Here is a 24,792-nt window from a genome sequence, read left to right as displayed (position 1 = left end):
ATGGCAGGTAGTTAAAATCACCCAGTATTAGGGTGTTTGGTTCTATCTTAATATTTTCCAGTATGTTTAGAAAGGTGTAGTGAGAATCTTGGGGTATGGTGGGGGATCTGTAGCAAGCTACAATTTGGATTGCAGTTTTACCTAGTGTTAGCTGCACCTGGAGAATTTCAGACGCATTGTGTTGGGCAACTAGCCTGGTGGTGTGAATATCCTTGGTGAATACTGACACTCCTCCACCTTTAGTGTTTAGGTCCTGGTTTGGTGGCCGAAAAGTGTGGTAAGAGTTGTAGCCTGGTACTGCAGGGGTGCTCTCTGGAGCCTTGAACTAGGTCTCAGTTACTGCACAGATATCGATGTTCTCCATTTTTAGGAGTGCCTCAAGAGAGTGCATTTTGAGGTTTAGACTTCTAGTTGGTTGGGATGTGCACAGGATGTAAACCACGTTGGGTGGGTGCAAGGAAATTGTTATCAGTGAGATGTTTCAGTAGTTGTATGTGTACACATTTTTCTTGTATTTTTGATACAGGACAGAGACTAGACATAGGGTGATAGTTTAATTAATTGTTTTTTCCACCCTTGGGTAAGGGAGTTATGATGGATTTTTTTCCAAAGTTTAGGAACTTCAACAGATCTGATCAGTATACTGACAGGGAAGGCAACTGCATCAGTGGCAAGTTAAGTATTCTGATGGGAGGTTGTCAGTGGAGAGAGGGTAGAGTTTTAGTTTCAAAAGAAGCTTATGTACTAGAGAGGTGGAAATGGGTTGCGCAGAGAAAATGGGTGTTTAAGGGATAGCTGTAGAAGTTCTTTGATGAAAATGGATCCCTCAGAATCAAACATTTACCACCCAACTGCACTGATTAATGTAGACCTGAGGAGTTTTGTTTCCATTTTAGTAAAAAGATTAAAACAAGTATTATCATCTCTAGTATCTCTGTATCAATCTGCTTTTTATGTCATACACAAACCTCAGATCAGAAGATCTCATTAGATTTTCTATTTTTAATGACTGACATTCACTAAGGGCTCATTTCTGTACTGACTGTAACAGCCTTTGATTATGTACATTTTAGATTCCTAGTGCGTTACAGAACCTAAAATTTCTGGAATGATTTCTTAACTCAATAGGCAATTTGTATTCTAATCGATCAAATAATTTCTATTTAAATACATCTTACTCTGTCATTAATTCAAGACTTAGCATGTTGGAAACGTACTGCATGCTTTTGTACTAATACACAAGGCAAATTCATCTTCTTTTCTAAATCAATTTGGATACCTCGCAGCAAATTAGCTACTCCTAGATCTTCTGGTGGTCAGAATCTTCCAAATTTTCATTGGTAAATTTTTATTTCAAGATCTTCAAAACTTTTCTATTTTCTCTTTACCATAATACTATTAGCCATGCCTAGTCCCCAACTTGGTGCAAGATACGGAGAAAATCTATACCATTAATACAACATAATTGTCTGCATCTTTCAAGCTAAGCCTTTATTAAAGCAATTTCAAGCACATATTTTTTAATGTCTTCTGGGGCCTCCTGCTTACTGACCATCCAGATCCATTTGACTAATAGTTTTATACTATGAAGAACAAATGGGACAATTTGCAGCCCATTTAGTTTGTAGGAGATGACAGCCAATCATTGATCCATCAACCTCACAGCCATAAGGACATTTTACTATTCTTCCTAATTCTGCCGCCAGGTGGTGACATGGGCTTCGTGTCACAGTGGACAGATGTTTAAGCTCCTGATAAAGAGGCATGGCTGCTCCGTGACACATTTCTGCAAGGGCTACTGCACTAGCTTGGGTGATCCCACCCATGTAATTCCCCTCATGACCTGTTCTTTGGGAAGCAGTTTATGCCACTCCCTTGGAGTGACAGGTCACTTACATGCCAGGAGTCACTCTAACTCTCTCTCTCTCCCAGGAAAGCACACCTATGCAAGTCACTCACAGGTTCATATGTTCACAGGCGATTATTAGGTTAATGTCTTAAAAGCCCTTGCAAGCCTAGCCAGTTTTACCCAGACTTCTCCCAATTTTCTATTCCTAGAGGAAAGATAACAAGGGCCAGTCACAGCAAGTGGGGTTCTGACAAGTTTTAAAGACTGCCTCTGTCCATAGGGGACATGGGCACCACTCAGTCTCCCACATATCCCCATCTCTTCAGCTTCCAGAGCTAACTGACCTTAGGTTATCTGGGCTGTAGTCAGGGAATTATCTCTCTGCTTCACAGTGCTGAGGCCACACACATACTATTTTGGTAGTTTTAACCACAAACTTTGAACCTTTGCTTCACAAAATTAGCCTGCTTAATGCTTCCATCTTCAGTAAACAAACACTAAAACATCCTAGTATTCTGAAAGGGATATAAACATCTGACTTCCCTCTTTTGAGATTATCTTTGGTAGATGACTCTGTCAGGAACTTTATATCTGAATTTCAAATTTGTGAATTTTATTTCCTCTCAAAAGGCTGTGTTGCTAATATTAACATTATCTCAAGTACTTTGAACCCTTTATTTAATCATCTGCAGTTCAACAGTAAATAATGTTTTACTTTATATTCAAAACCAGCTGGTCTACATATATGATGAAAATGTCATTCTTTTTACTCATAATATCAGCATGATCAGGATTCTTCAATGAAAAATGACAAAGCATGGTTAGACTTCCAGAAAAATGCTCAGTTTTCCATCTTCTTTGTTAAATTTTTATATAAGCAATTCATGATTTATTTCAACAGTTATTTAACTCTGTCCAAATTTTTTTTTTAGTATGCAGTAATACAAATGCAGACATATTGCATATAATTTGACATTGTTCTCAATGAAAAAACTGTGGTCTTAGATTAATGACAAACTTCATCATTTCACTTCTAAAGCAAATAGTCTTGACATCAATGCATTTTCGATTTTCGCTTTGCTTTACACATAATAATTAATGCATTATTACTTACAACACCAATCTGTTTTACTAAAATGTTATACTTGTATGTTAATTAAACTGCATGAGATTTCTTGAAAAGATTTTGTTCCTATATAATCAACTAGTTAAATGTATACATGTTGCCCAATTTCAAGAAAAAAAAACCTAACTGAAAGCATCACGGAGAAGTTTGTCAAATTGTCATGGACCTATACTAAACTGCACCTGTGTTTTTTATGTTACACTCAATTACCACACATGAGTAAGTTATTTTCTGTTTTAAGTACTCTGTAACTTGTCCAAAATAGTGTGTTTATTCTTGGTTAAGTAGTGCAAGTTTTTTATACTCTGGCTACCTGGCTGACCAGTTGCTAGAAAAAATAATACAAAGACACTTTGCAAAAGACTTACAGTACAGAAAGGTACACTTTATCAGAAAAATAAAACAACCCTCTGATATAAAGATAGTTCAAATTGTGAAACAACTTTGGAAACTGGATAATTTGGGGTTGAAATATTATGCTGCTTCAGGGCAGAGAAACATTTTTCCACTTGTCCACACAATAATTCACCTCACAATTTACATTAAGACCTGCATAACTTCAAAAAAAAAAAAATAAATAATGTTTTAGGAATCTGTGGAAAAATTCCCAAACAGGATGGTAGATAATTCTTATGTTTGCATGACAATGTTTGATTTACTGTTGAGTCAACACCATTTTAAAGACATGCAGAGGTATATGAAGGTAAGAAGCCATTTTACAGGAGGAGGAACCAATGCTATCTTGATCATAAAGGGACTATAAAGCTTAGATAGGATTAGTTCTTTCTGGTTTTCTACGGTTATTTTTTAGTGAGAGAAACAGAAATAACACACAAATGCTATGTTAACTACAAACAGAAAGTTTTCCTCTTCAATGACAAAGGAAAAGACAAAGAGCAGCTCTAGCTCTCCCCAAATAGTATATACACACACAACTGACTTACCCAACTTCCACTGACAGCTGAGGGTAGGAGACCTGTTCAATGCAGTCATCAGTGTTACTTACTCTGTGAACAAGCGTCTCTTACCTCAATGTTTACTACATCTATGCAAACGGGCAGGTATATCCAAAATCCCACTACCTGCTGAATCTGAAGAGTACATTAGACTTGATATGCCCTAAATACTCTTACAGGTAAGCACACTGCATTCATTTCCTTAATACTGATGAGTAGTATTCCCATGAGACCAATTCCTCAAACTACAAAAGCAAGTACAACAGACTTTCCTGTGTCCTGTATGAGGCACCCAACATCAGTGCTCTGGAATCAGGAAAAAGGAAGAATGGCGTGTCTTGAAGGAGACTTGTGTGGTTGAGTCTCTCAAAGAACATTCATCACAATAGCTGGATGAATTCTAATTTGGTGCTGCTGGACATCTGTAGTTTGACTCCATGTATTACTAGAAACCAATGTGCCTTCCTCAGGAAGAGTACTGTACTACCTACCATCAGTGTATATAAATGAATCACAGAGCCCTGGGTAATTTAATTTGCTGCAGCAGGGGAGAGGGATGACATCTTATTAGTACAGAGGTCTCTCTCACTTGTCTTGGAAAATACACAGTTGTCTTAAACACTCAGAATTAAACAAAGCAGTCAACATTTAAGATTCTTCCACAACACTGCCCAAGTTTTACACTTTCGAAAGCAGCACAGGACATTCCTGCTTCTTGTCCTCCTCTTTATACTTCCATCTCAAAAATTATGTCCTTGTTTTTCACTTGTTCTCATTTGGCATAACAGCTTTACCCTTTCTTGGAACACTGAGGTAAAACTTTTATTATTTCTGCCTTCTTTCCATCAACTGTGATCCTGTTTCCCATCTTTAATTAACCGGGTGTGAACCCCCTTAACTCGCCCTCTGAGATATAACTAAGTCCATGTCTCTTTACTGATCGCTTCCTGCTAATTCTCTTTCCACCTGTGCCTTTGCTGGTCTCACTTTCTTTGTTGCAGTTTTGGTTAGGTCCTTGTGGAGTACCTCCTCTAACTCTCTTCCTCCTGCTTTCAACTTCCCAATATGCTCCCCTCTTTTGCCCTAATTCTAGTTTCACATCCTTGCACAGTCATACTAATCTTAGCCTCTTTTCATCTTTTTATCTCTTCTATAATTCTGTTTCAACAGCCCTATGAACTACTACTCTTACCTAGGTAAACAATTTACATGTCCTTTCAACTTCCTTCCTCTACTGTGCCTTCTTTCTTACCCTGCCTTAACTGCCAAAGTACTTCTACTGGGGTTTTGTAATTGTCATTTCCCTATCATTTACTGGGTTCTGCTCTTCCTTCTAACTTCTCTTGCATTCGACACCTTCTCTTACAAAGCTGACCCTCCCCCCCGATCCCTCTTCTCTCTGTAGTAAGCTACCATTTTGTGGCCAGGTTCAGTTTTACAAAATCTGATACATTATTTTACTTTTCTGTTTTTATAGTTCAAGGTATTGGTCTCTTGGGAAATAACATTTTTTGGTATTTACTGACAGAGTAGGCCAAAAATGGCATTAGAATGGAAACTAATAACTGCATTACCATGATACTTCAGAAAATTGTCTAATTAGTCAAAACAAAAACATGAGCAAACTGGTGGCAAAGAAAACCTTGCTGCTGTCTTTTCCTAGTTGAGTTTAATGGAAAGCACTTTCAGCTCCTCTTAAAACCTCCAAGATACTCTTCATATTGATCACTGTTGCAATAGGCTTAGCTATATGGTTTGTATCCTGCCAAGGGTGTAACAGCCAGCCAGCTTCCACATCTTCAGACCACCTTCCATGCATGTCTGAACTGTGAAGCAGTTTGAGCTCAGCTGACAAAGACAATTTTGGGTGTGAAATCTCTTCAGTGTTTCCCCTGATGCCAATGAGTATGCTCCTCCTTGCAAGGATCGACAATTGGCTTGTGATTTCCTTAGAGGGGAAGATAAAATCCCTTTGGGGGAAAAACTTCCATTTTCTTATTTTTATTCATGATTTAATACTTTTCTCTTCAGAAAAGTTATTTTAAAGCCCAGAGTGTTGCGTTTTAATAGACAGTTTTGTCTTGAGACTGTCACATACTTTTAAAAGGAGCACTTGTTTCGGTCAGTTTAAAAGTAGTGTTAACTAACTGATGAAATATTTTTTGTGGAGAAATTGTGTTTATTTTTCCACTGTGGTGCTTGCATAGTGTTTTAAAAGTGCTTTTTACTATGTTTTTCCTGTCAGAAAATGTAACATTTGTGGACTGATGGTTTTACCGGTATTTGTTGCACACTTTTCCCAGAGGTACCATTTTGGCTTGACCATGGACCCACTGTCGGTCCTTATACTTCTAAAAAAAGAAAAATGTAAGCAAACAGCCTTTCCCATGACAGCAGGCTAATAATGTGTCTCAGCTGGATGACTCTGCTGTGGCCATTTGTTGTCTCAGACCACTCATCTTTTATCTTGGATACCTCTGGTGTAGCACCTACAGCCACAATAAACCAGGGGTTAGCCATGTCCTCTGTGGCTGTTGAGGTCCCCTCAGTGGAACACTGAGGTAAAACTTTTATTATTTCTGCCTTCTTTCCATCAACTGTGATCCTGTTTCCCATCTTTAACTAACCGGGTGTGAACCCCCTTCACTCGCCCTCTGAGATATAACTAAGTCCATGTCTCTTTACTGATCGCTTCCTGCTAATTCTCTTTCCACCTGTGCCTTGGCCCCATTTTTCCTGTCAAAACAGAAAAATAGTAGCAGTTTACTGGGACTGACTCAGGGTTTGATTCAAGCTACCGATCCTTCTTGTAGAGTAGCTTCTGGTAAAAGGAGAGATGTCCTTTCCTGAAGAGATTCAAGATTCTGAATGTGAACAGGAAGATGCAGGAATGGATTCAGGGTTTTGTCCTCAGATTTCGGATTCATATTCAGAGGAGAGCTCACTTTCTGATTCACCCTGTAGGGGTTTCTTTTTCTCCGATACTATTGCTAGAATGTCCCATTGTCTTCAGTAGGAAGATACTGAGATTTCTCAGTCCCTCAGAAAATAGTATGACTTGTTACAGAAGGATTTTCCAAAATCCTACATCCATTCCTCCTGTCCTGTCTGATTTAAGGGTCACAAGTCTTACTGACTGAACTTTTCCTGATAGTCTGCCAGCTGTTCCTAAAAACGTAAATAGGATGTATAAAGTTCCTCAGTCATTTAAATTTTTATACACTATTCCCAAACCTGACCCAGCACCTACAGTCTTGGGTGACACCCATGCTACTAACTACTTAGTTAATTCCATTCCTACTCTTTCTAATAAGCATGTGAAAATTACTGATAGGTAAAGGGAAAAAAAAGTTTTCACTAATGCAACTTTGAATTTCATAATTTTAAAATGTCAGGCTCATATGATAAAAGTTTATTCTGACATGCTGTGAAAGTATGAGGAATGTTTTATCTACAGTTTCTTTTTACAGAGAAAACGCTGCCTTAAATAACTTAAGTTTTTATCTATTGTACAGTTTACTACTCATTGTTTGCAGTATGCATATGAGTCTGTTGATAGTTATTCCAGGGTTATGGCCACTGGTACTGTTTTAAGCAGGTTTGCTTGGCTGCATTCTTTGAACCTCCCAGGTGATGTAAAAAAGGAGATTTTAAATTCTTCCTCGGATATTTATTGTTTGGTTCCTCGGCTGCACAGGTGATCAAAAAGTGTGATGAAAGGGGCAAACTGATACAGGGACAAGATTTTTCAGCCCTCCTTTTCCAAATTCTCCAAGGGATTTTCTTTCTCCTGATCCAATTTTGGCAAAAAGACAGAATAAACAGTCTCAACAGAATTCAGGTAAACAGATGTTTAGATGTGGCATGGAGGGTCCAAAAAGAAATTTCAAACCTCCCAAAACCAAGGACACTCCAACAAGTCTGAATGGCTGTTCAGGAGACCTTATGACCCCTTCCCACCCTGGCCCTTTTCCTCTAACAGAAAGTCTGAATCTCTGTTTTAATCTTTGGCAACATATTTTTTTCAAATGGGTTCTGAAAATCAAGGTTACAGATGTCAGTGAAAGGAAATTCCTCCTTTCCAGGCATTCATCATGCTGCAATTCAGACTCTTTTTGACCTGTTCTTCATCACATGCTGTCCCACTGAGTGACTGAACCAGTTCGTCCTTCCCTGGTGTGGAAGGGGTTATCTTAGTCCCGAAGAAAGAAAATGCTTGGAGACCAGCTTTGGATCTTTCTTTCCTAAACCTGTTTCTGATTGTGCCAAAATTCAAAATGATGTCACTTCACAACCTGTTACCCTTTTTTTCAAGTTTCCCTGTAAAATGTGACTTAAAAGATGCTTATCATCACATTCCTATTCATCCAGATTTCAGGTGTTTCTTAAGGTTGTGTGTGTCTGGATAACATTATCAGTTCTCCGCCTTACCCTTTGGACTATCCACTGCACCAAAAGTGTTCACAAAGTATCTGGCTCCATTTATAGCTCACTGCAGGCTACAGGGTATCCACATTTATCTGTATTTAGATTATTTGCTTATCTCTGCAGAGTCTTTTTCAAAATGTCAGCAATCTCTCTCCCTCTTGGGTGACAGATCTCTTGCACAAGCTGGGATTTCAAGAGAACGTTCAAAAGTCTTTCTTCACTCCTTCACATAGGATTATGCTCCTTAGATGTCAACTAAACACCTCAGTTCAAAGAGCTTTTCTTCCACAGGAAAAAACAGATCTTTATTTAGATCTATTTCTAAGATCTCCACTCAGATTTCAGTCACTGTGAGGAGATATCTCACGATTCTGGGTCTCATGGCATCTATGATTCTTATGATATTCCTGTCAAGACTCCACATAAGAAAGATGCAGTGGTATCTGAAATTTTTGGTCACAGCATCAACACCCAATATCTTTTCAGATCCCAGTGGGGTTTGTTAGAAGAGAAATAAATAATTTGGTGGCGACAACCGGTATCCTTAAATCAGGATCGCCCAGTCATTACCCGATTTTGGAGGTGTGACAGGGAAGAAAGAGGTAACTGGAAACATATTTTCTGGGAGTGCAGTGAGTTGGCGGACTTAAAGATTCCCTGCAGGATTCACTGTCAGAGATGCTGGGTGGGCAGATTGGTATGACGAGGGAGATAACTTTTCTGAGCTATGATACAGAATCAGAATTGCCTAGACATGGTAAGGCCTTGCTGTCTCTAATTATGGTGGCTGCCAAAAAGCAATTACTAGAAAATGGAAATCAAAATCTAAAGCAACTACATTAGAAGCAGTGAATATAGTAACAGAGGTAAAACAACTGGAAATGAGATCTTTAGAAAAAGGCAGGAGCACACTACATAGGAAAAATGGGAATTGTGGGAACAACACATACAGGGGAGGAATGAGGTTTAAAAGAAGGCAGGACTTAAATGAGCTAGGTAATGTTTGACTGAAAACTATTGGGTAGATTATAAGTGATGTATAATGTTTGCAACTGGGAGTGTATCACCACGGTTTGTGATGTTGCAACTAGGATTGCAGCAGTGTGGTTTGTTTTCATTTATATAAATGTAGGACTGCTTAATTTGTAATTGATGGTTTAATAAATGTGTTTCTTGTTTAAAAAAAGGGGGCAGGAATTGAATAATTTATGTAATGTTGCTTAGGTTATATGATGTATAACAATATACGTGAAGCACAATGTTTGCTAATTTTAACTTTTATACAGATGTAAATGTAAGTATGTCACAAGAGAACTCAATAAAGGTGTTAAAAAAACAAACAAACAAAAAAAACTACATGTTTCAGATCTTTGGATCAATTGTTCATTTCTTGTGAAAGTAAGAAGTGACAACCTGTGTCAAAGCAGACCATTTCCAAATGGTTGTCAAACTATTGCCTTCTGTTATTAAACTCACCATGACAAATCTATTCCAGGTAGGGTCAAGGCCAGCTCTACAAGGACTTCTTCTATGGCTTTTTGGAAAGGGTTGGATTCTAGAAGTATTCTATAAGCTGGTCCTCTGTACATACTTTTACAAAGCACTATAAACTGGATTCCTTGTCTAGGTTTATATCATGTCTTGCTAGGACCATTCTCCAGGGGCTCCTGGATCCTTCTGCAGCAGTGATCAATATGAAGAACATAGTACAGTTGCGTAAGATGAACGTACCACACCAGTAAATGTTCAAATGACCACTGCTGCAGTAAAGTACAGTTATGTACCTACCATAAACGTAGATGTTCGAGTGTATTCACTGTTGCAGTCATTACTCTTGTGTTATCCTGCTGGCAGGCTACCCGCAGTCGGCCTGAATTCCAAAGTCTTGGTCTGGCATCTGTTGCTGTCGCCTCTTCCCTGACGTCAGTGCGCTAGGGGTATAAAAGATGCAGCCGACGCTATTTTCTTCAGTTTTTCTTGCTCCAGATGTCAGGTGCCCCCAAAAGGGTAGGCTAAATAGATTATGCCAAGAAACATGCATGCACTAAAGTAAACATTTCCTTCATCTACAAGCAAATACACCACATAGGTTGTATAGAATAGAGAAGTACAGATAATGGTGGGAGGGTAACCTGGACTGCAACAGTGAATACACTCGAACATCTACATTTATGGTAGGTACACAACTTTACTATATTCATCATGTTTCTCTGTTGCAATCATTACTCTTGGGTTGAATCCCAAAGCTGAGGATGAGTGGCTGGGCTAAATAGGATTAGGATAGTCTATGAGGCCCTGCAGAACTGCAGTGGCAAAGCCTGCTCTGGATTTAGAGTAGAGAGGTAAGTGGCAGTGCTTTGTAAAAGTGTGCACTGAACTCCAAGTTACAGCCTCCAAGATGTCTTTGGTTGGTACTCCTCTGAGGAAGGCTGCTAAAGTGTCTGCTGCTCTGGTATAATGTGGCCTAATGCCCTTAGGCACTAATTTGCCATGCTGTGAGTAGCAGAAACGAATGCAATATCCTATCCATTTTGAAATAGTCTGTTTTGAGATAGTCTTTCCTTGTGATCCTGCAGCATATGCCACTAAATGTTGCTCAGTCTTTCTGAAAGCTTTAGTTCTGTCCAAGTAGAAGCGTAGCCGTCTGTGTATGTCCAAAGAATGCAGAAGTCTCTCACCCTTGTTCTGTGGGTTTGGATAGAAGGTAGGCAAGTGGATGGTTTGGTTAAGACCCACACTGGACACCACCTTAGGTATAAATGTACGGTTCGTCCTTAGAAACCCTGTCTGGATGGAAAATGATAAAAGGTTCCACAGTCATGAGTGCCTGTAACTCCGAGACTCGTCTTGCGGAGATTATTGTTAGGAACAGAGCTGTTTTCCAGGATAAGAATTTTATATCAGCTGTTGAGGCTGGCTCAAAAGGAGGCAATGTGAGTTTTTCCAAGACATAATTGAGGTCCCATGCAGGTATTGGTGCTCTCCTTGGAGGTCTTACGTATTTTGCCCCTCTGAGGTACTGCCTTATTAAAAGATGAGAAAAAATAGGTGGTTCCGTATTGTAATGGGCTGAAATGGCAGAGGCATGAATCTTAATTGATGAAAAGGATAGGCCTTTGTCCAGCATCTCAGTTAAGTATTGTAAAATCTGAGGAATATTTGGTACAAACGTGTCAATAACTTGTGCCTGGTTCCAAGCACAGAATCTCTTCCATTTTTCTGCATAAGATTTTCTGGTACTGGGCCTCCTGGCCTCCAAGATAACATCCATTACAGCCTTGGAAAGAGGAGTGTTCTGAATGACTACATTATCCGCCATGCTGCCAGATTTAAGGTCCTGAGTTGGCTGTGCAGGATCTGACTGTTTTGTTGGGTCAGTAAGTGAGAAGTTTGAGGCAATGTCCCAAGCTGGACCTTGAGACAAGTTCTTTAGGACTGGGTACCAGTGCTGGCGTGGCCCGTCTGTGGCAATCAGTATAATTTTTGGCTTCTCTTGTCTGACCTTTAGGAGTATCTTGGGGAGGAGAGGTAGTGGAGGAAAGGCATATAATGTTAGGTTTTTCCAGCTGAAGGATAAGGCATTCACTTTCCATGCTTGCTTGTGATAAGTTCTTGTGCAGAATCTCCGTAGTTGGCAGTTGTGAGGGATGGCAAATAGATCTATGTCTGGGCATCCCCATTTCCTTGTTATCATGCTGAAGACTTGTGGGTCCAGTTTCCACTCATGGGGATCCATGAGGTTTCTGCTTAGTTTGTCTGCCAGAGTATTTATTTTTCCTGGCAGGAATTGTGCTTGCAGGTGAACTTGATAAGTCAATGCTGTGTCCCACAAAGTCATGGCTTGTCTGCAGAGGGGGTGGGAATGTGTGCCTCCCTGCTTGTTTATGTACCACATGACTGTAGTATTGTCCGTCTTTATCAGTAGCTGTCCTGGATGAAGTAGATCCTTGAAGGCTGTCAGGGCATTCTGAACAGCTAGCATCTCTTTTTGATTGATATGAAGATGCATCTGGCTTGCAGGCCATGTGCTCTGAATACATTTTCCTGCCATGTGGGCCCCCCCAGGCATAATCTGATGCATCCGTTGTTAGTGTCAGTCTGGCTATGGGTAAAGTGAATGGCTGTCCCTTGTTGTGGTGACAGGCCTGTGCCCACCATCAAAACTCCTGTTGCAGGCAGGGAATGAGGGTAATTAATGTTTCCAGGCTGTGGCAATGTGGAGTCCAAACACTTTTTAGATACCATTGTAGTTTCCTCATATGAAGTCTGGCATATGGAATTAGCAGAATGCAGGATGCCATGAAGCCCAAAGCCTGCAGAATTTTTCTTGCAGATAACTGGGTCTTTGTTGCCAACAATTTGAAGTAAGAAGTCAGTTGCCTTTGTTTGTCTGGCGTGAGATAAGCCATCTGGGCAGTTGTATTTAAGCTTGCACCCAGGAATATTATCTCTTGAGAGGGTACTAGTTTTGATTTATTTTCGTTTACTGTGTACCCTAGACAAATTAGTAATCTTTTTACAAACGCCAGATGCTTTAGAAGAATGTCTTTGTTCTCTGCTTGAATAAGGCAGTCGTCCAAGTAAGGATATATCCGAATTCCTCTTTGTCTGCAAAATGCAATTACTGATGCCAGGCACTTTGTGAAGACCCTGGGGGCAGTAGATAAACCAAAGGGCAGTGCAGAGAATTGGTAGTGCATTGAGCCAGCTATGAATCTGAGGTAACTTCTGCATGATTGTCCGATTGGGACATGCAGGTATGCCTCTTTTAGGTCCAAAGTTATGAGCCAAGCCTTCTTGCCCAGCATGGGCAGAAGCTGCTGCAGAGTCAACATTTTGAATTTTGGGACGTTCAGAAATGTGTTTAGAAAAGACAGGTCCAGTATTGGTCTCCAGGCTTTGTCCTTTCTGGGCACCAAGAAAAGTCTTGGGCAAAATCCTTGTCCCTGCTCTTGTTGTGGTACCTGTTGAATGGCCCTCATGTCCATGAGGGATGAAACTGTTTTTGTGCATCTGCCTATTGATTGTGTGGCAGGTCTGGCATATCTTTTGTCCTTGGCAGGGTGTGAAAGTGGAACCTGTAGCCCTGAGACACTATGTTCAAGACCCATTTGTCCTGGGTAATCATGTGCCAATTTGGTGAAAAAAGTGCTAGTTTTCCCCTTAAGGGGGCTGCCAAAAGATAAGTGCTTGGTTCTGGCAAATGAAAGTCATTGGGACTGTTTTCTGTAAGGTTGTGATTTGTCTTCTCCGCTTTTGGAGGTAGAAGCACCCCATTGCTTAGGCCTGTATGAGCCTTGGGGCTGAGATCTGCCTCTGGGGCGTCTGTATCTGCCTCTTTGTGGCCTGTCTGACACTGGAAAGGACCAATTCTTTGTAGGCCAGTTCCTGCTAAATTTGGGTGGCTGTACCTGTAAGAAATCCTTAACCGTCTGCATGGATTTCGCTTTATCCTCCATTTTCTTCAACACCTCTTCTGCCTTAACACCAAAGTATCATGCTGTAATGGAGCATCCAAAAATTTTGCTTTAACATGATCAGGCAGATTCTGCTCCTTTAATCAAGCATGCCTTCTAATGACAGAACCCGTAACAGCGGCCCTGCAAGAGGCCTCCAGTGAATCAAAAATACATTGCAAGGTAGGCTTTCCCACTTGTTCAGCTGCATGCAATAAATCCTGCATTTCCTTGTGATCAGAACATTCAGAATTTGTCAACATTTTCTGTTTAAGCAGTGACATTAAGTATTGCTGATATTTAAGCTTATGAAACTGACAATTTAAAGCCCTTACAGCCAAGGTAGCAGAAGTGTAAACTTTTTTCCCCCATCTGTCCAGTGCCTAGAATCCCTATCAGAGGGAACAGGGTTTTTTGCAGTGGAAGCCTTGACCCCTTTGGGACCCTGAGATATAGTTTCTGGGTCAGCAGCAGGGTTTTTATATAGAAATTTATGAGAGTCTGGAACCCTGTAGTATCTGTCTGGCTTAGCAGGTGCAGGGGGTAAAGAGTCAGGAGACAGGCCGGACACTGAATATACATCATCTACAATGTCTAGAACAGGTGGAATAGCAAGGGGTCTGTGCTGAGGTAGTAAAAGAAAGTCTCTGAGCCTTTTTTTAGATTCAGAGTAATCTTGGAATGGTGAAAATGTTCCCTCATGGTATGCAGGGTTTCCCCAAAAGAATAATCCTCAGGAGGAGAGGCTGAAGGAATAGATTCTTTAGCATCAGAATCCTCATAGGGAGGAAAAGAGTATCCCTGTTCAGAAGAGGAATCAGGGGAAACTGAAACCTGATCAGAAGAATCGTATTCTGTCTCTTGCCTAGGCCTCTTATCAGGAGGGGGATGGGTACCCCTGATGAAAGTAATTAGGTTTTCGGACATCTTAAGCATCTGTTTCTTAGGCATGGAAGTCTGTCCAGGAGAATGCTGTACTTGTTTCTTTGCCCTTTGAGCTGTTTTAGTCTTTGAAGCTGATGTTGGCTTGACATATAATTGTGTAAGTCTGAAAACACCCTCAGAAGCTGATTCCAGCTCAGTGGCTCTGGACCAATCTGAGGGAATATTTTTCGAGAGTCCAATACCTTGAGTATCCAGAGGCCTAGTCGGCTCCACGTGGGAGTTGGAAGCGGCCTGTGGCTCTGAGGTAGCGGGCGTCAGGGGCTGCGAAAGCGCCTCACTGACAACCGGCAACTGGCCTAGAGGAGACCTCGTCGGTTTTGGACCTCGGATGCCTGTCCTTTTCCTTGCACTTTTTATAAACTCTGGTCGTCGGCTGTTCCGACAGCATTATATAATTAAACCTTCAGCCAAAGTAATGAAAGGCAAAATCGTACCAACGCTTAGTGCGTTGATTAAATCTAGCACAAAACTGACAGCTAGCAACGTCGTGATCAGGGTCTAGGCAAGGAATACAGTAAGAATGAAAATCCTTATGAGGTATTTGCTTCCCACATGAAATACAATTGTTAACGTTTTCTGACATCGGTCTGGAGCAAGGAAAAAGTTTCCCCAACGGGGTACTTAGCTTTAATGAAGACTTCGGATCTGAAATTCAATTTTGAAAATCTCAGGAGTCAGCCGACCGGCACTTGCGAACTGCTTTTGCTTCGGGCACCGCGCGGCAAGAAAGACTGAAGAAAATGGCGTCGGCTGCATCTTTTATACCCCTGGCGCACTGATGTCAGGGAAGAGGCGACAGCAACTGACGCCAGACCAAGACTTTGGAATTCAGGCCGACTGCGGGTAGCCTGCCAGCAGGATAACCCAAGAGTAATGACTGCAACAGTGAAACATGATGAACATCCACTCCCTCCATCAATCCCCCCTTATTTTTTTGTGTGTTTTTATTCCCAGGTGTGGACATTTATTTGTTATTCCTAGCCTGGTCTTTTCAGGGCTCAGCCTCACTCTCTCTCTCTCTCTCTCTTTCTCTCTGCTGGCAGGAAAGCTCTGAAGGGCTTTGCACACAAACTTATCTTTTAATCAGCTCAGCTCAAACTGCTTCACAGTTTGGGCATGTGGATTGTACCCTAAAGCTTTGGAAGCTGGCTGTTATATCCTTGGCAGGATATAACCCATATAGCTAAGACTACTGCAGCAGTGATCATTCGAACATCTACTGTTATAAGTTCAACTTACACAATTGTACTTTTTCACTGGACATGAAAGTGTTTACCATTGAATACATATAATAAAAGCGAGCAAAGTTTGCTCTACCACCGTCTTGCTTGTCTTTTGTATTGGAATGGAAATCATAACAGCATCACTGATGATTCTGGAGTAGTGAGAAATGAAGATTGTAATTCAAACTTTAAAACAGGCTCATACCAATCAACACAGATACACCACTGCAAGACAGGCACTGCAAAACTGGGACCAGAGACAGCTAAAAAAATCAGACCAGATAATAAGTAGAAACATATTTGTTATCCTGCTGCAAAAGCTTCCCTGAAAAGTTAGAAATATGGTATTATTTAAAACAAAGTTAATCTTATAAAGACAAAAATAAATGAAAAAAAAAACAAAAATAAAGACATCAATCTTATAAAAACAAAAGTAGTCTATCCTGTGGGCAAACACGCAGGCTTAATATTTCACAGATAATACAGACAGAAAAATAACTGAAAAACAAATCAACACATTTTAATAGCAATCATTCATAAAATTAAGACAATTAGGTGAGAAAAAGATCAACATTGAGTAGAATACAGCAGTTGAAATAGTGATATCTAACTCTCATTCTGAGACAGAGATAAGTGTTTTTTCTTCTTCTCCCATATACAGACCTAAAACATTAAAAGACCTATGAGCAGTTTCCGCTGATAGTTTGCATACATGTCACGGAAGCACAACAGACCATGTTTGGTTATTTGAACATCATTGTTTCAATGCTACCTCATTTTGTTTAAAGATAGCTTGACAGTCTTGTTAAACTGGCACAGTGATGAAACCTCCAAGGTCCACTACTAAAACATACACATTTTGATGAACAGCATTGCATTAAAAGAATAAAGGAATTCATTAGCAACGGAAGCCCATACTATGCAAGTAGAACACCACGTACAGTGTGGTTACTGCAGCCTTTAACAGAGCAATTTACAGACTTTCAAATTAATCTGACCTAGTACTCCTGCTTCTGCTGAAAGTCAAAAAGGTCATTAAAATTATGAACCAAGACAAGCATGCAGGAAGTATATATTTACATTATCAATCAGCATAACAGAAGGTACATAAATAGCATAATTAAGAGAAAAAAATCTTGAGATGCCTGCTCACCAAAAACATTTTTTTATCTTCTTTTGTAAGCTGAAGCATACATGCCTTTTCATACTTCAGTTGTAGAATTTTAAACTACTTAAACAGGAGAATGAAAACACTGACAGAAATAAATGTGCAACTTACCATGTCTTCCAGATAAAGCTCTGCAAAAAACATAAAAAAAAACAGAAAGGAGTAAGCCAAAAATAAGCTAAGACGCACTTAAAACTAACAAAACCAGTTATGTAGAATATGTTAATTCAGAAGTAGCACAACTATATTACATATATCAACATTACTCCAAATCCTGAATGGAAAGCAAGTGCATGGCATCGACAGTAAAGCAAACATTACCCTCAAATGATAATAGAGGCAGTGTAAGGTACAATTAACCAAGCACTGTTGCAAGTGCCCAGTGCCTTCACAGGGATTCATGTAAACATTACCCTCAAATGATAATAGAGGCAGTGTAAGGTACAATTAACCAAGCACTGTTGCAAGTGCCCAGTGCCTTCACAGGGATTCATGTAAACATTACCCTCAAATGATAATAGAGGCAGTGTAAGGTACAATTAACCAAGCACTGTTGCAAGTGCCCAGTGCCTTCACAGGGATTCATGTAAACATTACCCTCAAATGATAATAGAGGCAGTGTAAGGTACAATTAACCAAGCACTGTTGCAAGTGCCCAGTGCCTTCACAGGGATTCATGTAAACATTACCCTCAAATGATAATAGAGGCAGTGTAAGGTACAATTAACCAAGCACTGTTGCAAGTGCCCAGTGCCTTCACAGGGATTCATGTAAACATTACCCTCAAATGATAATAGAGGCAGTGTAAGGTACAATTAACCAAGCACTGTTGCAAGTGCCCAGTGCCTTTACAGGGATTCATGTAAACATTACCCTCAAATGATAATAGAGGCAGTGTAAGGTACAATTAACCAAGCACTGTTGCAAGTGCCCAGTGCCTTCACAGGGATTCATGTAAACATTACCCTCAAATGATAATAGAGGCAGTGTAAGGTACAATTAACCAAGCACTGTTGCAAGTGCCCAGTGCCTTCACAGGGATTCATGTAAACATTACCCTCAAATGATAATAGAGGCAGTGTAAGGTACAATTAACCAAGCACTGTTGCAAGTGCCCAGTGCCTTCACAGGGATTCATGTAAACATTACCCTCAAATGATAATAGAGGCAGTATAAGGTACAATTAACCAAGCACTGTTGCAAGTGCCCAGTGCCTTCACAGGGATTCATGTAAACATTACCCTCAAATGATAATAGAGGCAGTGTAAGGTACAATTAACCAAGCACTGTTGCAAGTGCCCAGTGCCTTTACAGGGATTCATGTAAACATTACCCTCAAATGATAATAGAGGCAGTGTAAGGTACAATTAACCAAGCACTGTTGCAAGTGCCCAGTGCCTTCACAGGGATTCATGTCGATGGATCAAATGCCAATCGATCAAAAAATAAATAAATAGCCAAAGAAACTTTCAGCAAACCTTGGAAGCAAGTTCACTTTTGCAGACTGGGCAAGTGCTCATCTACTCCCTCCATGCATGTGTGGGAGCCCATACCCCCCCCACACACATATATATACCTTCAACAAATGTGAAGAAAAAAGAAAACTCTACTGTTAGTGAAAGCTGTTTCACCTAAATTACTTCAATCTATTGTCACTCAATGAAAGAGCTGTCAATCAACACTTTTACCTTCACGGAGGAAGGTTTACAAATGTCTTTGTATGTTTGGCTGTATTTTGCCACCATCCTTTTGGCTTGGTCCTATAGGCATCTGGAGTACAACTCCTGCTTTCTTACTTTCCACATTATATGGTCCTTGCCATGGCCTTAACACATTAGGAGCTTCCGGTTTCTTTAAATAGTAAGTCTCCACTTAAGCTACATGCTAGAATTCATTAAAACATGTAATTGGACATTCTTTAATAGAAGTGGTATAACATTTTTTTCAAAGGAAATGCTCTGCAGTACTTGGTCAAATTTCCCCATATTTAGTATAAATCACCTTGGGTCTCTCCTGAAAATATCACATGCCTAACAGAACTAAGCCAGTCAACAGAAGTAAATACACAAAACCAGCACGACTCCAGTGAGGGTCAATATTAAAACGTCAAACTACAATGAGTTTGAACGTTGTAATATCGAACCCTGAAGTCCGAAAGTGGAAAATAGCAAAGCCACGAACATCGACTTTTCCCCAGGGAAAAAAGTCAGTGGGTTGTTTTCGGGGCCGTTTTTCGGGCTTTGCTATTTCCTCCACCGTGGTGTGATCTCTGAGTTGGTATATTTAAGTAGAGTGCGTGTGGGGGGCACAGCCCCACACAGGGGGGAGTGGGGGTTAAGCCCCCCCAGTGCAGTTTAGGTTTAAGGTTAATTAGGCCTGTACAGCATCAAAACCACACTGCAAGGAATGTTTACCCACCTGTTCAGACACATGAACTAAATCCTGCAACTCTTTACACTCAATACCTTCCGCCAGAGCATCCACCTTAGATTTCAATTGTGAAAGGAGATAATTCTGATATTTTAACATGTGAAACTGACAATTCAATGCCCTCATGGCTAAAGTGGAAGAAGTATACACTTTCTTTCCCCATCTATCCAAAGCCCTTGCCTCTATCAGGAGGAACAGGATTTTTAACAACAGAGGCCTTCACACCTTTAGGCCCCTGAGAGACAGTTTCCGGGTCTGCCCTAGGACTCTTAAAAAGATACTTATGAGCTTCAGGCACCCTATAGTACCTATCCGGTTTAACTGGGGCAGGAGGCAAAGAATCAGGATTCAGGAAGCCTCTGCAAAAACATCTTCCACCACATTCAGAACCGGAGGTATAGCTAAAGGCCTATGCTGGGGTAAAACAAGAATTCCCTAAGCCTCTTCCTGGAATCAGAGAAATCTTGACCTTCCCATTTAAAATGCTCCCTCATGGAATGCAGAGTCTCTGAAAATGAAAAATCCTCAGGAGGAGAAGCTGAAGGAGTAGAATCATCCACATCAGAATCAGAATAAGGAGGATACTCCTGCAAGTCTTCAGTCGAAGACTCAGAAGCCTCGAACATTGCTCAAAACTCTCAAACTCAGGTTCCACCCTAGGCCTCTTATCAGGAGGGGGCATAGAACCTCTAATCATAGTAATCAAATCCTCTGCCATTTTAAGCATATGTTTCTTTGGAAAAGACCCTGAAGCACTAGGAGAAACCCCCACTGAAGCTAAACTTGGCCTGCCTCTCAAAGAAGCCTTGGAAACAGAAGGGGAGGCTCTAACCACCTTAGGAAGAGAGGGAAGAACAGCCACCTGAGAAGCCCCCTCAGCCTGGCCTACTTCCTGAGAGGATACATCCTGTAACAGTAAAGTCTCTCCCTGAGACTCCAAAGAAACTCCTGGCAGAACCTCCGGCTCCACTGGGCCTTCTAAAGAACCGACGTCTGGGACTGTCGGTTCTTCCACTCTAGGCTTTGCTGCTTTGTCCTTGCGCTTTTTGGCGAAGCGGGCCGGAGCATCCGGCGGCATTTTATAATTACAATGCTTCCCAAAACTAACCTGGCACAGTCTAACCTTCTCTTAATAGTGCGTTTGTTAAATCTAGCACAAGAGCGGCATCCAACAACGTCGTGCTCAGGCCCTAAACAAGGTATACACAAAGTATGGTAATCCCTATGAGGTATCTGTTTCCCACAAGAAATACAGTTATTCACTTTTTCTGACATCCGGTTAAATACTGAGGCAAGAAAAAAGCAAAATATTCCCCAATGGGGTACTTAGCCAACTTTGATTCGGTCTGAAACTCTGACTTCAGAAACTTTCAGAACGCCAACCTGCACTCGCAAAATTGCTTCTGCATCGGACCATGCGGCAAAAAAGACTGAGGATATGACGTCGGTCATGCGCATTAGTACCCTGACGTACTGACGTCAGTCTAATGCGCCCTGACCGACGTCAGCCATATACTTTGGTATTCGGGCCGACTGGACAGCGGACTACCCAATAGTTAGGACTGCAGCAATGTGGAATGAAGAACATCCAGCACGACTCCAGTGAGGGTCTATATTAAAATGTCAAACTACAATGAGTTCGAACGTTGTAATATCGAACCCTGAAGTCCGAAAGTGGAAAATAGCAAAGCCACGAACATCGACTTTTCCCCAGGGAAAAAAGTCAGTGGGTTGTTTTCGGGGCCGTTTTTCGGGCTTTGCTATTTCCTCCACCGTGGTGTGATCTCTGAGTTGGTATATTTAAGTAGAGTGCGTGTGGGGGGCACAGCCCCACACAGGGGGGAGTGGGGGTTAAGCCCCCCCAGTGCAGTTTAGGTTTAAGGTTAAATTTTTTTTTTTTTTGTAACAGAAACAGCAATTTTTTTTCCCCTGGGAAAAAAATTGCTGTTCTGCGGTTTCGGTTTTCCTGGGTTTCAAACGTAACGGTTCAATATTACAACAGTCAAACTTTTTAAAGTTCGCTGTTTTGATATAGACCCTCCAGTGATGCCCTCATAAAGTGACACTTGCCAATGTCTGATATGTTGAAATCATAGGAAAGAAAAAAATATACAGACATCTGCTTATATGTAACAGAATTCACCGAAATACGTATTAATGAAAAACAAACTGTTTTACAGACCATTTTAGCAATTATATGCATGTAATACTATGCATATTATAAAATAAATGGCACAGGATGGAATCAATGTGTCAAAGAAGACGTGTTAAATTAACTGGAAAGGCAAGATGTTTCAACAGGTGCTCATGTCAGAGTAAGGAGACATGGACAGAGAAGAAAGCTAGATCAAAAAATAAACGGCTGCTTTAGGAAAATATAAACTGCCCAAATGGGAAAGAAGATCAAATTAATAAATTTACAAAGATCCTAAAAAGGAAGAAAGGAGAGAGAATGAATCACAAGATATGAATAGAAAATTTAAATCAGTGTTTACTGACAATGTGATAAAAGTCATATAGAGCAAAAAATAAGCAAACATCAAAAGTCATGTCACCGAAGCTTGTAGCACAAATCATCAGTGTACGTACATTACATATGCTCACAAAACATTACTTACACATGATAACGTAAGGCGACAAAAGCCTACCCCAGTGCACTCCTCACTCCCTCTTTTGTGTTTTCTATACGGTAGTTCTCTGAGATAGACGACTTCTCAAAGGGTACAATAATTTATTTTTTGGCATTTAGTTTCAGCTCATGATTTTGGCACCAGTTATTTATTTGAGGCAAACCTTCCTGCAGGATGGCTAAGTTTTTTGGGGATTTAATGACTGTTCCTAGCTTGCAGTTATCTGCAAACTTAGTCAGCCAGAGCCCTTTGGTATTGGCTTTTACTTCAGAAAACTAAATGTCAAACAGGAGAGGCTCCAGGGCACAACCCTGGGTGTATCCTCTGGTGACTGGTCTCTTTGTGGACATAACTTTCCTAGTTTGATTTCCCGAGTCCTATATGTGAGCCAACCAGTAATCCAGTGTGTGACATAGGGGTTTATTCTCATTTTATTTAGTTTTTCTACTATGCCTGAGTGGGGAATTGTTTGAAAAGATTTAGCCAGGTTGAGGCACATGGCACACACTGTCAGGGAAGGCTAGTAACTCTAGCGGGAGACTGAAAAATAACAGCTGCATTTAGGTGATCTTACCTCTTCACACACTAGTTCTAGAACCAGATTTCTTGAGTGAAGGTGGCCACTCTTCTAATCTGCAGATGACATTGGAGAGAGGCTCCAGGTGAACATAGGGATAATGACAAGCCCCTGGCTGTATGCTATAAAGCTGGAGTTTGTGCTAGTAGACAATTATTTCAATTCACCTATGAATTGCAGAAGGGAAACTCTTTCTATAATTTGTGCATATGTACTTGAATGCAACATATGAGGATAATGCTCACTAGGTGCCTCCTACTGATACTGCAGTTTTACCTGAAGACATCAACATTCATGAGGAAAGATAGTGATACCTGAAGGGGTGCGACTAGGAGGAATGGTCAGCCTAATTTGAACTAGACAAGTTCATTTTAGAGTTCTGTGCCACTACCCATGAAAACATCATGTTTAAACATAAGGATGCCAACAAAATGGGCCTGGTACAACAGCAACTTGAGACAAAGGTCAATGACAGGTTTTGCAGACACAGAAGACCGACAGTGAGACCAGGATCAAGAGACGTGATGAACTGTTAACTGATGCACTGCGCTGATACTTCTGTATGTGTTGAGTTCAGCATACACCTCCAGAAGAGCTTCTCCCATGTAACTAGGGACGTTGGGAACTTGAGTTAGAATGGACTCCGACAGAACAGTGTTCTGACTCTTAGATACTGGTGCCATTTGCATAGCATTCAGCTGGGTTTATTATGATTGTCATCATTCTACAATGCATTTTTGAAACACATTTTACTATTCAACAAGAAAAAGAAAGTACATGTGTAACCTCTTTTAAACCAATGTACATCATTAATTCAATGTAAAACAAGTAGCAAGTTAAAAAGTACATTGTCGCTGTTGAATGCTCATCTTTCTTGTTTCTCACTCTTATGAGCTTATTACTAGCTTACAATAGCCAAACTGAAAATGCAACTCAAACTGACAGCCAGCATACTCAACACTTTTATCTAGGCCAGTGATGGTAAACCTTTTAAACTCGGTGTGTCAAAATTTTGGAAAATGCCTATCTTGACTCTGCTGGTGTGCCCCCCCAGCCCCACCCGACAAAAGAGAAATAATCCTTTACATATTCATTTATTTAAAAAAATGCAGTCCAATCATGAGTGCTGCTAAGTATTAAAAAGTAAAAGAAAAATCAGAGACTTACAATACAGAAAACAATAGTTGCACTGATAATTGGGCTTAAAATAGTACACCAAAAATTACCCTACTTTTAACAGTAATTTTGAAGTGAACTGAAAAAAAATATGGTATGTCAGTTAACAGTTAATGACTTGTTGCTGAGTTTTCATACATAAATAAGTGCAGGGTCACATATTTCTTGTATTTTTGTTCATTGAGTTTCTTTGGTAACTTGGATGTTGGTGAACACTGGTGTCTCACCCAAAATGTCGTGGTGTGTCATCTTTTACATGCGTGTCATAGGCTCGCCATCATTGACGGGCCTTTAATGTCCTCGTACATTTACATACTGTTAGTCAGACTTGGTACAATATATTTAAATAATATCATTAATCTAAATGATCTACTTGGAAACTTTCCCTCAACACAAATTATATGGTAATACTTACATTGCCATTTTTAATTAAATACAACTGAAAATATAACCCCAGTCCATCAACTTAATAAGATGATCTTATGTTTACAATTATAATTCTAGAGACTGTCATTACAATTTACACAGTAACCACTTACATACTTATCCCAAGAATTTTTGTTTTGCCAAATGAGCTTTTGTACTATATAGTTCATCCACTGGTAGACCACATCACTAATTGTGGGTATTAACTCTCATCTTTTTGTAACAGTTTTCTTTGTTACCAGATGAATCAAAAATACTACTGTTCCCTCACTTCCCTTACAATACTGGCTTCTCATAACTCTCCCTACAATATAACTTGTCATATCATAAAAGTATGAACACTTTAGTCAAAATCCTAGATTGCAGTCTTTCTATATACATATCCAAAATAAGTGTTTCCAT

General features: G+C 40.3%; 1 protein-coding gene across 1 annotated transcript in view; it reads right to left on the bottom strand.

Moving 5' to 3' along the window:
- PARVA (parvin alpha) overlaps nt 1-24,792 on the bottom strand; it is a 742,770-nt gene that overhangs the window by 191,621 nt on the left and 526,357 nt on the right. The window contains exon 12 of the mRNA XM_044059394.1: nt 17,263-17,282. Coding sequence (XP_043915329.1) covers nt 17,263-17,282 — 20 coding nt within the window. The remainder of the gene's footprint in view (nt 1-17,262; nt 17,283-24,792) is intronic.

The sequence above is a fragment of the Protopterus annectens genome, chromosome 17.part0, assembly GCF_019279795.1.
Source record: "Protopterus annectens isolate FY-2018-M chromosome 17.part0, PAN1.0, whole genome shotgun sequence".
In the NCBI taxonomy this organism is placed as follows: Eukaryota; Metazoa; Chordata; order Ceratodontiformes; family Protopteridae; genus Protopterus; species Protopterus annectens.
The sequence above is the reverse complement of the archived record's forward strand: the minus strand, read 5'-3'. Positions and strand labels throughout refer to the sequence as shown.